Below are 16,465 nucleotides of genomic sequence, written 5' to 3'. Positions count from 1 at the left end.
GGCTTCAGGAGAAGGGGGAAAGTGTAATTCTATAATGTTTAGAAGGCTCCCATTGTAAAAAGGTGTTTGGCAAACAACGTCCAGAATGTGATTTAAATTAAAGTGAGCTGTTTCTTTACGACGTTGTCTTCTCACTGATGAAAGCAAACTGCAACTGTATGCTTTTTAAAACAGACAATCTTAAGCAGATAAGACCCATTGTAAACTCTTAGCCCTTTTTAATATTACTGAGCAACTTCTGTTACTGGTTCAATATTTGTGCTTGATGAAACTGAGGCAGAACACAACGGTTTCTATATTGCCTTAATGTCTATTTTCCTTTTGAAAACAATAACATCTGCTTTTAAATGCTTGACTGTTGTGGTTTTTTTTCTATATTTTTACTTTGAACACAGGTCTCTCTATGCTACTTTTGAGCAGGAGCTTAGAGTCAAAGGGATACCAGTCTTCCGATTTGTGCTGCCAAGTGAGATTTTAGCCAATGCTACAGTCAACCCAGGGAATGCTGGGTTCTGTGTTCCAGCTGGCAACTGCCTGGGATCAGGTGTATTGAATGTGAGCGTATGCAGGCAAGGTAACCGGATTAAAGTCACTTGTTAAAGGGTGCAAGGGTGTCAATGGAGGGGAGTTCTGGACATTTCAAGATAAAATTAAATTTTTATTGACAAATACTAAGAACAGCACTCGTTAGCTCAGTTGGCTAGACATCTAGGGTATTAACAAAAAAGTACGGATGCTGGAAATCCAAAACAAAAACACAATTACCTGGAAAAACTCAGCAGGTCTGGCAGCATCGGCGGAGAAGAAAAGAGTTGACGTTTCGAGTCCTCATGACCCTTCAACAGAACACAGTTGAAGGGTCATGAGGACTCGAAACGTCAACTCTTTTCTTCTCCGCCGCGATGCTGCCAGACCTGCTGAGTTTTTCCAGGTAATTCTGTTTTTGTTTTGTAGCTAGGGTATTGTTCAGAGTGACACCAATAGGGAGTGGTTCGATCCCTGTGACAGAGGTAGATTTGGGGTATGCCCCTTGCCCTGCTCTGAAAAAAAGCCATGGCATAATTCATCAAATAATTGAGCATGTTACCCGGAGAAGAAGAATATTATTACAACACTAGAGTTTTTACATTTGTAGTTTCTGAGGCATTTATCGTGGCTGCTTATGATGTTACCAATAGTAGCTCAGAGTGCGATTGTGATGGAGAAGTGGCAGGTGATGCAACCTGAGGCTGCGCCTGCAGGATTTATAATTAGCATTTGAAGTTTGAAAGACATTGCACTTTTAATAAGTTCAACTGAAAGCCAGACGGTTTTTATTTTGCAAATGACTTGAGGGTATTTAACATTTTGTATGAACTCACCTGACTCATAGACATCTACAGCACAGAAGGGGGCCATTTAGCCCATCGTGTCTGCGCTGGTCAACAAAGACCTGACCACACTAATCCCATTTTCCAGCACTTGGCCCATAGACCTGGAGGCTATGGCAATGCAAATGAATATCTAAATACTCCTTAAATGTTACGAGAGTTTCTGACTCAACTACTCTTCCAGACTCCCACCACCCTCTGGCTGAAAACCTTTCTCCTCAACTCCCCTCTTAGCCTTCTACCTCTTACTTTAAATCTATGCTCCCACTGGTTATTGACCCCACTACTAATGGAAAAAGTGCCCTCCTATCCACCTTATCTATGCCCCTCAAAATCTTATCTACCTCTATAGATCCCCTCTCAACCTTCGCTGCTCCAAGGAAAATAACCCCAGCCTATCCAATCTTTCCTCATAGCTCAGACACTCCAGCCCAAGCAGCATCCTAGTAAATCTCCTCTGCACCCTCTCCAGTGCAATCACTTCCTTCTGGTGACCAGAACTGCATGCAGTACTCCAGTTGTGGCCTAACCAGCATAGTCTCCCTGCTCTTGCCTTTATTAGCTGAAGCATAGAATACAAGTATCCCAATGCCTTTGTAACAACCTTTCCTACCTGTCCTAATAATTTCAGGGATCTGTGGATATGCACACCAAGGTCCCTTTGATCTTCAGGACTTTCCAGGGTCCCACCATTCATAGTGTAATCCTTTGCCTTATCAGCCTTCCCCAAGTGCTTTACCTCACACTTTTCTGGGTTAAATTCCATGTGCCACTGCTCTGCCCGCTTGACCAGTCCATTGATATCCTCCTGCAATTTTTTGCTATCCTCCTCACTATTTACCACCCAATCAATTTTTGTGTCACCCGTGAACTTCTTGATCATACCTACTGCGTTTAAGTCCAAATCATTTATGTACACCACAAACAGCAAGGGCCCCAACACCAAGCCCTGAGGAACCCCACTGACTTCCAGTCACAAAAACATCCCTCCACCATTACCCTCTGCTTCTTGCCTCTCAGCCAATTTTGGATCCAACATGCCACTTTGTCTTGGACCCCATGGGCTCTTACTTTCTTGACCAGTCTGCCATGAGGGACCTTAACAAAAGCTTTGCTGAAGTCCATGTAGACCACATCAAATGCATTACCCTCATCGACACTCCTGGTTACCTCCTCAAAAAATTCAATCAAATTTGTCAAACACAACCTTCCCTCAGAGTTAGAGTGCTACACCACTGGGCCTAGCTGTCCATAAAGTCAGTATTTGCGTTAGTGTCTGTTTCTCTACTCCTGGATATCTCAGTTTATTAGTTACTGTGGCAGATCACCATTTACAATCGATTAACCTACCCTTCCTTTTTTAATTTGATTAAAATTTTAACAATCCTTTCCTCTGATAGTAAAGATTTGTGTAAGTTTACTTTGTGGATGCATGCACAGTAGTTTCTCTGAAACCAATGTCATTTTATTTACAAATTACCATACCATGTGGGCACTCTCAAACAAATGACATTCTTTTTCTCTTTTGCTACAATAGGTGCGCCTATTATTCTTTCGTCTCCACATTTTTACCAGGCAGATCAAAAATTTATTGATGATATCGAAGGAATGCATCCAGATAAGGCAAATCATGAAACGTTTCTGGACATAAATCCTGTAAGTAAATGCTATCCACTTCATTAAAAACAAGGATAAGGCATGTACCCCATCACCTGAATATCATAACTCATACAGCTACAACCAAACCAAAGTCTATTGCACAAAGACATCAGCTGCAGCAGGTCAGCATAGTTACTGTTTCCTAGTGTCCTTTGCAAGCTAAGCTTTCGGTCAGCAATCACTCACTGGCATTTTACCTTGTATATGGTGCACAATGAGTTTTACTGTAACCTAAGAACTATAACTTCCAAAGAAAATGGATAAGACATTTCCTTGGCTTTTTGTGCTATCTTAACAGATGTGCTCACATTTACTGAAGGAGGATAATCATTCTTAAGGCAAAAGCTTCAATTACTTTGTTGCATTTTATGACTTATTGCTTACGTTTCACATTTTGTTGGTAACTATCTTATACCACCCACTGGTAATTATTGGACCTGTGATGAATATGTTTTTAAATATTCTCCAGAATGTGACTGGACAGTTATAACTTTAATATCTATTTAATTGCTTGGTTAGTTCTGTAGTTTTATTCTAAAATTTTTAAAAATATGTTGCACTACTAAGGCTGGAACATCACATTGGTACCATTGGCTTGCTTTGAAACAATGTGTGCAAAGAACAGCACAGATTGGAGACCTGGCTGGCAAGTGTTATTTACCGTTGACAACTACACTATAAATGTTTTTTTAAGTTTTGAAGTCGTAGCTATGACAAAGTGGAAAGGGATAGAAGTGCTATAACTTGAAAAGGGTCCAGGGAAGGAGATGGAAAAGTCTCTTCACAACCTGCCTCTGCTAGACCAACCACCTCTCCAACCTATTTAATCTCTGTTGTTATATTCCTGCCCACTTGCGAGGTGGGCAGTTAGATGCAGCACCTACCTTAGGAGGAAGAGGCACAAGCAAATGGATGGACAGGAGACCAGGGTTGGGCAGGGAATGAAGGTACAGGGCGGTGAGTGAGGATGAGGCAGTGAGGGGTTGAGAACAGGGCGGCCAATGAGGCAGCGAGCAGGGTGGTGAGCAAATCACAATCATGATACCAGGAATTTTAACTGTTGTTTTGGGGATCAATATTCTGTGAAAACTACAATCCTTAATCATGGTGAGAGAGAACCACATTTTATTGATGTCGCACTTGTTTAAATATCTTTACATTGTTTAATATTATGAATAGTCTTATTCTTTGATGCAGGCAGGTCCTGTGGCCGGCAGTGATGTCACAGGCACTGCAAATGCATGTCCAGCCAGTGAATGCGCCCCCTGCAGTTGTGGTGGCAGCAAGCTCAGCCTCGAATATAGGCAGAGTACAGAATTGGTCATCTTATAGAATAATGTAAATGGGTGCATACAGTTATAAGGAATTTTTTTTATAGTTGGTAAATAGAACACACAAAAAATAGATTTGTATTACGATATAAATACAGAAGCGTATATCTGTGCTGACTTATTTTACTGTTCAGCTTACAGGGCTCCTTGTGAGGGCAGCAAAACGAGTTCAAATCAATGTTTACATTGAAAAAATAGATGGATTTCAGTAAGTAGATTTTGAAATATTATGCAACACCAGTGCTTGGAAATGAAGATTTTGGGGGATACACTGTTCTTACAAACATTGTTAGCATTATATTTATTCAGAAATGTAGTGCTTTTATGTTTGGTCAAAAGCTGTAAATAAAGAAGACTTGAACACTTTTAAGTCTGGAACTCTCCCAAAAAGTTGTTGAGAATAGGTCAATTTAAAATTTCAAAACTAAGATTGATAGGTTTTTGTTAGGCAAGGGTATTAAGTAATCTGGTACCAAAGCAGGTAGATGGAATGAAGATACATATCAGCCATGATCTATTTGAATGACAGAACAGTCTTCAAAGGCTGAATGGCCTACTTCTATATAGTGATGGAAATAGAGTTGGGAAATAGGACCAAAGATATAGCCGAAATAAATAATTTGTTTTAAATTAGCAGCTTTTTATAGGAGGTGCAGGAAATGACCAGACGTGGGGTGGGCAGTTTGGAGGAGTATTTCAGAAGCAGCTGAAGACAATGTAGTGGAGGGTGGATACAAAGCAGGACACTCAGAAGAATGGAGGATATGCACAAGAATATAAAATCAGAGCTGTTTATAGAATCAAAGAGAGATCAGACTGTGATGATGGTTTTAAATGAGGAAAAACATTTTGAATTTGATGCTGAGGGACTGGTTGGAAGATGTGACACCTCTCAAGCCTTCACTATAGAAGGACAAGGGCAGCAAGTGTATGGGAACCCCATCACTTCCATGTACCCCCAAAGTGTCTCAACATCCTGGCTAGGGCATGTATCACTGTCCATTCATCATCATTTTCATAATGGGTTGTATTCCTCCTTTGGACACCTTTTTTGTTCATTTAGGTAAACCTTTTTCCATTTTCTACACTGCTCCCTCTTACCCTGTAAGTACCCCCATATCTCCCCTCCAACCTTCAGTAAAGTTGTCTGTGAAGCCTGCTCCAAAACCTAAGTTCTCAAAATTCCCATCCACCTGCCCCCCAAGAAACTATCCAACTACTGCCCTTATCCATCTTTGCATTCAATCAAAACCTTTCTGAAGGATCTCAAAACAGGCAGTGGAGCGAGTGTAATTGCAATCGGGCATATTGACGCAATAAGATCACACTTGTCAAAGCCTCACTCTAACCTGATAAAACTGCAATCATAGCTCACTCGTGATTCCTCGACCTTTGTCACCACCTTCAATGTTATCTGTACCATCCTCCACACGGTAGTGCACTGTCATTTTGCATTCTAGGTGTTAATGTAACAGCTCCTCCTGGAGTTCCCAAATAGTTACTCCTCTAACATTTTCTGTTATAATTGTTGTAACTTGTGCATCTCTTAATAGATCAATAAATTTCCACCCCTATTGGGGGATATCTGTTGGTTTACAGCTGACCCACCAAGTAAAACAAAGTTGAGAAATTTAGGAACATTGGTCAATAATTTTTAATAATGCCACACAATATATCTTTGTATATTTTTAAAATGCCACTGCTACACTGGTTTGTTGCAAGTATATGAACATTCACGTGTATAGAATTTTAAATCTGTATGGTCAGCAAATTACTTTGTCTATTTAATCAAGCTTTGGTGTTAAGAATTCTGTTAATTTTTCTGAATTTTGGCAAGCGCATGGATTTTTGCTCTGGATTGTCCACAATAAAAGAAATCAATGTTGCACAGTTGGATAGTTGCAGTTTTAAATTGTGGGGGTGACACAATCTTGGTCATCCTTAGTAGATGCTGTGAGAGGAACTATTTAACCTGTTGGCTGCAGCAGCTGTCCCTCAACTCGAGGATGACGTCTATGCAGTGTCGTGAGTTCCTGCCATGGGTTGTCTTATGACTGAACAGTTGATTCTTGACCTACAAATCTTTGGGCACATGGGGTAGGACGTGCCCTGAGCTAGCGGGATTTGGAGAACAGGATTTGCCTCCCTTTCCTTCTCTGCTGCTACTTTGCCTCATCATTAAGGTGTTGTGACTCAAAGCGTGATGCAGCTTGATGTACAAGTTGGCATCATTCTGAAATATTAGAAGCCAGCTTCTCCCAGTCATGAAGGTCAATGCTGCCTTGCTCCAAGCAGAGCTTTGGATGTCTTTAAAGTGTTTTCTTTGTCTTACCTGGAACATTGGTCACTTGAAAGTTGAGCGAACAGGACCTGGCAGGAGAGACTATTTTTGGCCACCCAAATGCAGTGTCCAGTCGATTGAAGTTGATTTTGCAGGAGTTTTGCCTGAATGTTTGTGGAACTGGCTTCAAGAAGCACATTATCGTTTGTTCAGTGTTTCTCCCATTGAATCAGGAGGATGCGGCAGAGGCTGCTGGGCTATCTCCAGCTCTCTTATGCGTCGCTGATACGCAGTCCAGGTTTTATTGAGGTACAGGAGTGTGTGGTGACTACAACTGCGCTGTACACTATGACTTTTGTCGACTTGCAGAGGTCTTTGTTGTCAATCATTGAATAGTTTTTAAAAGGCTGAACTGGCGAGCTGATCCAGTGTTGGATCTCCTCATCATTGGTGGACTTTTGAGAGGTGGTTGCCTGGGTATAGGAAGTGCTGAACATGTTTAAGTCTCTCCTTCAACATATATGGAGGTGGAATATTTGACTGACCAGGATTTGGGAGGGAAAAGAACTTTCCCCTGCATCCCCCCCCGCCCAACCCAACTACCCCCAGGAAATCAACAATTGTAACTCTCTTCAAGAAGGGAGATAAATCATACTATTTTACAATCCACTTAAAAATGACTATTCACCTCAAAGGTCAACTTGCCTCTGGTGTTAATATTTAATACTGTCTAGATGGAAAACTCTTTAATCTGGCTTGATGAGTTTTGTTTTGGCAGCATTTGCAGCATCTCTTTAGCTCCGAAGAAGAGTCACAAGGACTCAAAACTTTTTTTTTTCTCCACAGATGCTGTTAGACCTGCTGAGTTTTTCCAGCATTTTCTGTTTTTGTTTCAAAGACAGGCTGTATTCCTGTATGCAGAATTGAAGTGATTGAGAGGCACTTGCAAATCTGGTGCAGAATGGGCAATAACATTGCAGTCATCTGCATACTTCTGATCACCTACTTGTATAGAGGTCAGTTTAGTTTTGCAATGGAGGCAACTGAGGTTAAAGAGTTTTCCATCTAGACAGTATTAAATATTGACACCAGAGGCAAGTTGACCTTTGAGGTCATTTTAAGTGGATTGTAAAATAGTATGATTTATCTCCGTTCTTGAAGAGAGTTACAACTGTTGATTTCCTGGGGGTAGTTGGGGGGGATGCAGGGGAAAGTTCTTTTCCCTCCCAAATCCGTTGGATGAGTGCATGGAGTCTTGATGTGAGCAAATGTCCACCAGCTTTGAAGACCTCAGCTGGAATACCATCAGGGCCACAGGTTTTGTTGTTTATCATCTTTTTGCTTGTTGCAGCTCTCCCATTGATGGTGGTTCACCCATGGATTCTACCGCAGGGCTTTGGGGGATAGCCTGGAGAATATCAGCTACCAGTGTTGATTCATGGTTGAGTGGTTGTATGAAAATGTTCTTTCTAGCATTGACGGATGACATTCCCAATCTTGAGAGAAACTCCATCCTGTGAATGAAAGGGTTTTGTCCATTTTACCTTGGTCTATCAGTAGCCCTGATGGCTTCAAAAAGGCTTCACATGTCATGATGGTCAGCATATTATTGGATCACTTGGGCTTTTTCTCCCACCACACGTACTTTATCTTTGGCGTCAGCCTTGAGTTGTTGAAATGCTGCTTTCTTGAGTTGTGACCTTGGCTTGTTCTGCCAGACAATGAAGGCTGCTTGGTTTTGTTATAGGAGGTCACACATTTCAGCATTGTCTTTGGCGAACAAGTCCCAGTAATGGCAATACTTAAATCCAGTGGTCTGGGCACAGGAGTCTAGTGCAGTTGACTTTATTTGATACCACTGTTCTGGAATTGAATTAGATACGTGAAGAGTTTTCAAATTGGACAAGAGCTGTACTTGGAATTCCTCTCTTTGGTCGAGCTGCTTTAGGGCTGAGGCATTTATCTTCTTCCTTTGTGGATTTTTGGGCCTTGTGATGTCTTAGTTTTGGGTGGATGTTCATCACCTATCAAGCAAGTCTAACATTTGTCCAGCAGACATCAACCCCCTGCATGGATTGAATGATACAGACATCACTTAGATTTTTGACTTGAGCAATGCCATAATCCAGGAGGTGCCAATGCTTTGATCTAGGATGCCTGCATGTGGCTTTGTATTTGTCCTGGCCAAAGATAGTGTTTGTTATAATAAAGCCATGCTGAGCACACTTTGTCAGCAGGAGGACACCATTTGCATTGACTTTTCCCACCCCATTTTTCCCGATGGTTCAGCCCCAAACAGAGTCATGGCTGTCCCTGTGTAGAGATTCTTAACTTGGGACTCCCAGGTGCTCAGCTCTGTCCCTCTTGCCAATTCCCTCGACTTGGCAGGTGAACCTGGTGGTGGCCCACGTGTGACTTTGTCTAATGTGGGAACCTTGGGGCGCTGACATTGTTCATATGATTGGTGGTCAGATTCCAGTGACGCGTTGAACCACGATGACTTGGACCACCTTGCTGTTGCAGCCGCCTTCCACCTTCGCAGCCAATGAGATGCATAAGTCTTTCTTTGCCTGTTCTGCCATTGAGGACTTTTTGGACCACTTGGCATCTGTGTGGCAAGGGGCCACCCATAGCAACAAGGCCACAACCAGCACAAATTGCTCAAGGGATTGCTAGAATGCCCAAGCCCCTCCATCTCGCAGAGATAACCATCCATGGAGAAGGTTTAACCTGCAGAAAACCTTGGTTGGTCTTCCCTAGTTGGACATGGCGGAAGGACAGCAGTGAATTGACAGCTAATACATTGATAGGCCCAAGCTGACAGAGGCCATCAAAGGCTGACTCAGGTTGTGCAACAAGTCTTTTAAACCTGCACAGAGATCTGTTGAATCATCTACCATGTCATAATTAAGAGCAGTGGCACTGTACTTTGGGCAATTAGTATCTTTATACACACGCAGCCTGACCCCAGTCTCCTAATAGCAGAGTTAATCAGATTCGTAGATTACGGGGATATCTTTTTGCAGACCCAACAGTTAACATGGCCTTTGAACAGTGGTATATCAATACGTTTACATTCAGCAAATTGAAACTTGTGGACAGATCAAAGCTGACTCCCGCTGTAAATATTATAACTAAAACATTGCACTCCAACTGGGGTTTACAGCTATAGCATTGGAAATTTTACACTTAGCATTACTGTAAAAATGGCAGTTCACACTTAATTGAATTAAGGCACCATACAGGTTGCAGACCCCAGAGGTAAACCCCACAGAAGTGACCTTTATTAACCATGTAGAGGCACCGTATGAACAAAGGCTTTGTGTTGGCAGAACTGAGTTCCAAATTTTTCCAGCAATTGCGTTGCTGTTAAAAGTAAGTGAATTTTATCCTGAGATGCATTCCTTCGATGTGATTTCTTTTTCTTGAACGAGTTGATGGCATCTAATAATTTGTCACTTGCAGCAACAAAGGAGATTTGAAGGAATCAATTGTCCATAAAGGCCTGGCCATACAGTACATAGCAATACTTTTGTTAAGGCCTATTTCTTTTACTAAAAAAAAAGCCCAAAATGTAATAGTCTAAAGAAAAAATGTTTCCTGTTTGAAAACCAAGCATGACCTGCGGGCACATTTGTTACAATGGAATAAAGTTTTCACCCCTTTAGATTTAGACACGTCATAGTTAACTGCTTGAAGGGTGTTTTAAAGTTTCATGGAGTAAAACACGTTTAATTATCAGCTGATGGAGATTGTGGGCAGACACTATAACAATACATACCACCCAAAGCACAGTGCATGCATCTGGTATCAGTAACTTGGATACACATACAAGGAGAACACAGATTTAAAACAGTGCAAGGTTTCATGGTGCACATCCAGGTCAGCCATGAAAACAAAAGCTTAGGTATTCTTAGTATCTGCTGAGTATAATTCTTTTAGTAGTTACGCTGGTTTCAAAACACATTTCAATCACCTAGGGAAGGACTTTGGGCGCGGTGGGCAGGCCCGGGAGTGGCCACGCAATGTCCGCCGCCCGTGATCAGGCCCCGACTGCGATTTCACGCTGACTGGCCAATTAATGACCAGCCAGCGTGAATCGTGAACTGAAACCCTCAGCAACAGAATTATACTCAGCAGATACTAAGAATACCTAAGCTTTTGTTTTCATGGCTGACCTGGATGTGCACCATGAAACCTTGCACTGTTTTAAATCTGTGTTCTCCTTGTATGTGTATCCAAGTTACTGATACCAGATGCATGCACTGTGCTTTGGGTGGTTGCTTTGAAAGTGATTCTGTAGATCTTTTCGGCAAGTTTAGGGGCTGAATTTTCACCTTGGATGGCAGCCATGCGCCCGACATGCATGAGCATGAAATAGTGCATGATGACATTGGGTGAGCGTCCCGACGTCATCACACACTCGCATGATATTTCGGTCAGCGGGTCTGCATGGGAGTCGGCAATGTGCCCGCTGAAAATTAAGCGGGCTGTTAAGCCCATTAATCAATTAATTAAATAGAATTTTTCCCTGCCCATCTAACCTTACGGTTGGTGGGTGGGTGAATAGGTCTTTTGATTTTTGAGGAAATCTCATCCACAAGTGGGATGAGGTTTCCGATGTTAATTAAAAATAAAATAAAAGTTTTCAGAACTCATTTGCGACATGTCATGACAGAGTCACATGAGGGGACACAATTTTCTCATGTTTTAAAACTTTGGCTGGGGTTTTCCGGCCCTGTCGCGGGCAGGACCCACCATGGGTGAGGCAGCGCCCCAGTCAGAAGTCCATTGACTTGTGGCAGGACCAGATGATCCCAGCGGCAAGTGGGTGTGGAAAATCCCGCCCTTTATTTTTAATCTGGAGAATCTTCAGCTCTGTGAGGCAACTCTGTGCCTTCAGGGATCTTTCAGTGTGTGTACCCGTGCGCGTGCACTGACGTCAGCGCTCGCCCTCCTCTCCCCACCCTGGCAGCGCTGAGGGTTTCAGTTCATGATTCACGCTGGCTGGTCATTAATTGGCCAGTCAGCGTGAAATCGCAGTCGGGGCCTGATCACGGGCGGCGGACATTGCGTGGCCACTCCCGGGCCTGCCCACCGCACCCAAAGTCCTTCCCTAGGTGATTGAAATGTGTTTTGAAACCAGCGTAACTACTAAAAGAATTATACTCAGCAGATACTAAGAATACCTAAGCTTTTGTTTTCATGGCTAACCTGGATGTGCACCATGAAACCTTGCACTGTTTTAAATCTGTGTTCTCCTTGTATGTGTATTCAAGTTACTGATACCAACAGATCATGCTGTTCTGATTTCCGATTCATCTGCCAGTAGGGTATCAATACTTGAAAGTAGTCCTTTCCAAACATTCAGGCACTTAACATTGGAATATGACAAATGAGCAAGTAGGAAATATAGAGACAAATGCGCTATTGCTGGGCCTTGAGGCTACGTATGCCCAACAGTTGTAGGTTAGACAACAGTGCTCCAAATGCACAAAATGTGCTAATGGTAACATTTTATAACCTTTTAAAAATGCTTTTTACTTTTTCACATCTAAGGTTTGAATTTATGGTTTGGGTGGAGGATAAGCTCCTTACATATGTGAACCTCAAACCTCTCACTGCACAAGTATGATCTCATTCCCCACACACTGCATGCCCCTAGAATGACCAGCTGTGATTGACCAATTGATCGCAAATTCTAGAATATTGCATGTTGTGCGTTGACGCAAGGTTCAAGCTGATTGAGATTACCCAAACGATTTTCATGGCTGTTCAAATGGAAACTAGAAATCTAGCTGTCTGAACCAAGTTTGAATGGTGATCCTTAAGTTAAGAAAGCAAAGGTTTTATATAGCACCTTTCATGGCATCCCAAAGTGCTTTACAACCAATGAAGTACTTTTTGAAACGTAGTCACTGTTGTAATGTAGGAGATGCGGCAACTAATTTGTGTTTGGCAAACTCCGACAATCAGCAATGTGATAATGACGAGAGAATCTTTTCTTTTTACTGTGTTGGTTGTGGGGTAAATATTGGCCAGGACACTGGAGATAACTCCCCTGCTCTTATTTGACATAGTGCCAAAGGATCTTATACATCCACCTGAGAAGGAAAACACGGCCTTACTTTATGTCTCACCTGACAGACAGCACACCCTTAGTACTGCACTGGGGTGTCACCCTGATATTTTGTGCTCAAATCCTGGAATGAGCCTTGAACTGCAACCTTCTTGACTCGGAAGCAATAATGCTACCAACTGAACCATGACTGAGACCTTAGGTACTGCCCCTCCCTTTCAAAGCTGCCATTATTATCCTGTCCTTGAAGAGCCCACTGCAACAATTCTGTCCTTGCAAATCATTACCCTCTCTGCAAACTCACTTCACCCTCAAGCAATTGAAGATGCTGTCACTTTCCAAGTCACTGGCTATTTTTCCTGTAATTCTATATTGGAATTTCTGCACACTATTCCACTCTGGCACAGCACTGAAAAGAGCCTAATAAAAGTCACAAATGACATAATCTGTGACATGGTCAATGATCCCTCCCCATACTCATCCATGAGTGCCAGTTGTTAGCACTCTTGTCTCTGAGTCAAAAGGTTGTGGATTCAAGTCCCACTCCCAGATTTGAGCACAAAATCTATGCTGACACTCTGAGCAGCACCCAGCACTCTTTTTGCCTCACCATTGGTATATTTGACTTTAGCTGTCCAGGCACTAAGCTCTGGAACTCTCTACCATAACCTCCCCATCTCTCTATCCTTTTTAAGACCCTCCTTTTAAAAACTGCTTCTTTGACTAAACTTTTAATCACCCCTCCAGGTATCTCCTCTCTTAGCTTGATGTCAGTTTTTATCTGTTCACACTTTCAGGGTGCTTTCCCACATTAAAAAGCTTTTTTTTAATGGTAACGATTTAGTTGTATAATAATTTTAGTTATGTAATTCATTGTAAGAGATGACTCTAATCAACTTCACAGTACAGTGCAATGGCCGGTAGTTGATGAAGTAAGTTATAAAGTGCAATGCAGTTGGCAGATGTTGCTAAAAGGCAACATGGAAACATGTCCTTCCCCGCATCACTGATTAAAACTTTCACTACCTCTTCAAATGCTTTTTCAAATATTGTTGGGCAGTTTTTCAAAAACTAGTCTGCAGAAGCATAATTCTGTCTATCTTGATTACATTTAACCAATGTAAACATGCATTGTATTGTGAAGATAATGGAAGTAACCTAAAAGCACAGTTAGCATTTTCACTGGTGCCTTGAATTGATTTTTTTTTTAAAATGTGATGCACCAGAAATTTAGTTCACAGCATATTCCGAATTCCACTTCAGACTCAAATCCATTGCATCTATAATTTCAATCCCAAGTTCATGATGGCTGGTTTAAAGGTGAGAGATCAAACCCTTAAACGGCAATGGGTTAGTCTCCTTGAGCTAGCTGGCTTTTGTATGATTTTAGCTTGTGTACAGTGAAGCTGAAATAATGTTAATAAGTTACTCAAATGGCAATAGTACTTTGTGTTGTAACATCTCAGAACTAAAAATGACATTTTAAGCTCTTCAATTTTGCTTACAACCTTATCCTTTATCTTGTTTTTTTACCCAACTTTATTTTTCCCCTACCTTTTCTCTCTCCTATATCCCCTCATTTATCTGAATATAAAGTGAAATATTTATAAAGTTATGCTCAGAATCACAGAATCTATACAGTGCAGAAAGAGGCCATTTGGCCCACTGATTCTGCACTGGCTTTCTGAAAGAGCATTCCACCTGGTACCACTCCCCTGCCTTATCCCCGTAACCTTGCACATTTTTTCTCTTCAGGTAGCAAGCCAATTCCCTTTCGAATACCTTGATTGAACCTGCCTATACCACCCTGTCAGGAAGTTCGTTCCAGATTCCAACCACCTTCTGGGTGAAAAAAATTTTGCTCACATCACATTTACTCCTTTTGCCACATATTTTGAACCTGTGCCCTGTAGTTCTTGCTGCTGTCTTATGTGGGAACAGTTTCTTACTATTTACCCTGTCCATACCCCTCAGGATCTTGCATGCCTCAATCTCATCTCAGCCTTTTGTACCTTGTACATCCTGGCTTCCTGGTTGGAGTTGTTACTTATGGCCAGGTCTTAATTTTTGTGGAGACAGCAAAGTGAGAATGTCAACCTGTCCCACTTTTATGCATTTAAAAACTGGCATAGGATGACAACTGGAATAAGCTGAATCATGAGCCAGATAAAGCACATGTTCTGAAAGGTAAGTCTACCAAGTATGCTGGCATTGAGAGCTAAATTTCTCCTTTGCTCTCATCTCCCAGTGCAAGTTTGGGGGCACAAATGTTAAAATTGCCTACTTGCACTATGCAAAGAAGTAATTGTTTCCCTAGAATATACATTTTAAAATATAATATTGTGGATACGTTTGGGTCTCATCAGTAATTTAAGGCAGATTTTACAAAGTACTGAGATCTCCAGCAGGCCATGGGCTATCTTCCAGTAGAAATTCTTGAAATGTGATTTACCTCCCCTGCCCAACCTCCAATAAAGATAGACCACGAGAATGGACTAATTGGCATCAGAAGTGGATGCGTATTTCACTGTCCAACCCCATAACCACCTACTACATTGGTTACCATTCTCAAATGAATATTAAGATTAAACCAAAATACTGAAATTCACATTTTAAGTGATTACCTTTTTTTAAATAAAAAATACCATTTATGTTGAATGGTGACTATTTTCCCATCTATTATTTGATTTTTTTTCTATATAGTGGACATAGACACTAACATGTCTCGATATTTTGTTGCTGATTTTAGATTAGATTCTCATCAAACATGGCCTAATATGAAACTGTATGCTGTAATGTAATTCTGAACTCAATTGTGCCTGAACTGTTGGCAAAATATGCTGTTGTGACTGCTGGAGTTTATATTTTAAACTGTCTCCCTTAATTCAAGGTAAAATGGAGTAGAGGAGAGGGACATGTGACCTCATACCAAGTTTGCCTAGAGACAAGCCCATGTGACCTCATTGCCATGGGAACAGAGGCCCAAGTCAAAACTTATTGAAAGTAAGGTGCAGGTTTTAACACCTGAACAAAAATGAGAAGGCAGCTGTTCTTGCTGCTTGCAAATTCACAGACTCTGAGGCAGACCAAGAGTTTCGATGAAGAAGACTCAACAGATGTGGCTGTGTCAAGCAGAAGGAAAGGATTGCTTTTGGGTTAACCACCAGGTGGAGGGTAGGTGAGGGCAGAACCCACGTTTGAGGAAACAAGGATTGTAAAGTGTTAGAACCACCAAAGGGTACCTTGCAATGGAAAGTCCATTCAATTATGCTCAAAGGGTTGAGTGAAGGGACACTGGACATTTTTTTTTAAAAGGACACTGGAAGATTCACCCTAGTGAAGCAGAGAAAAGAGATCCTGTTAGAGCCAGGAGGGGCTTTGGACTTTAATGATAAGGCTACAATTCTGCAGAGTGCAGTGTAATGTGTAAATGTAGCATGGGGTTTTTGGTTAAGTTACTAAGGAATAACTTTTCTGTAGTTTAGTTTAGATGTTTAAGTAATGGTTAGTTGATGATTTTAGTTTCTAAAAGTAAAAATGTTAAAATGTGAAATCTTGCCACGTGATCTTTTCCATAGATCACTAGGAAATTCTTATCTTATATTCATATCATATTCATAAGTTATAGGTCTCTACAGGGATTGTAACAATGCTCAGGCTTATCATCAGGATGCAGGTGGCATTCTGGGTCCAATGGCCTAAACAAAACCACTGGAGTATAAGTTTTTCAAAGCAACAGACTGCA

General features: G+C 41.5%; 1 protein-coding gene across 3 annotated transcripts in view; it reads left to right on the top strand.

The window, feature by feature from the left end:
• The window catches only part of scarb2c (scavenger receptor class B, member 2c), a 51,792-nt gene that overhangs the window by 22,666 nt on the left and 12,661 nt on the right, over positions 1 to 16,465 (top strand). For 2 of the 3 annotated variants that reach the window (XM_041191679.1, XM_041191688.1), the window contains exons 7-9: positions 396 to 574; positions 2,908 to 3,026; positions 4,495 to 4,568. In XM_041191679.1, coding sequence (XP_041047613.1) covers positions 396 to 574; positions 2,908 to 3,026; positions 4,495 to 4,568 — 372 coding nt within the window. The remainder of the gene's footprint in view (positions 1 to 395; positions 575 to 2,907; positions 3,027 to 4,494; positions 4,569 to 16,465) is intronic. The other variant, XR_005943534.1, reaches the window with a different exon arrangement.

The sequence above is a fragment of the Carcharodon carcharias genome, chromosome 1, assembly GCF_017639515.1.
Source record: "Carcharodon carcharias isolate sCarCar2 chromosome 1, sCarCar2.pri, whole genome shotgun sequence".
Taxonomy (NCBI): Eukaryota; Metazoa; Chordata; class Chondrichthyes; order Lamniformes; family Lamnidae; genus Carcharodon; species Carcharodon carcharias.
Note: the sequence above shows the minus strand (reverse complement) of the source record. Positions and strands in the feature narration are given on the sequence as shown.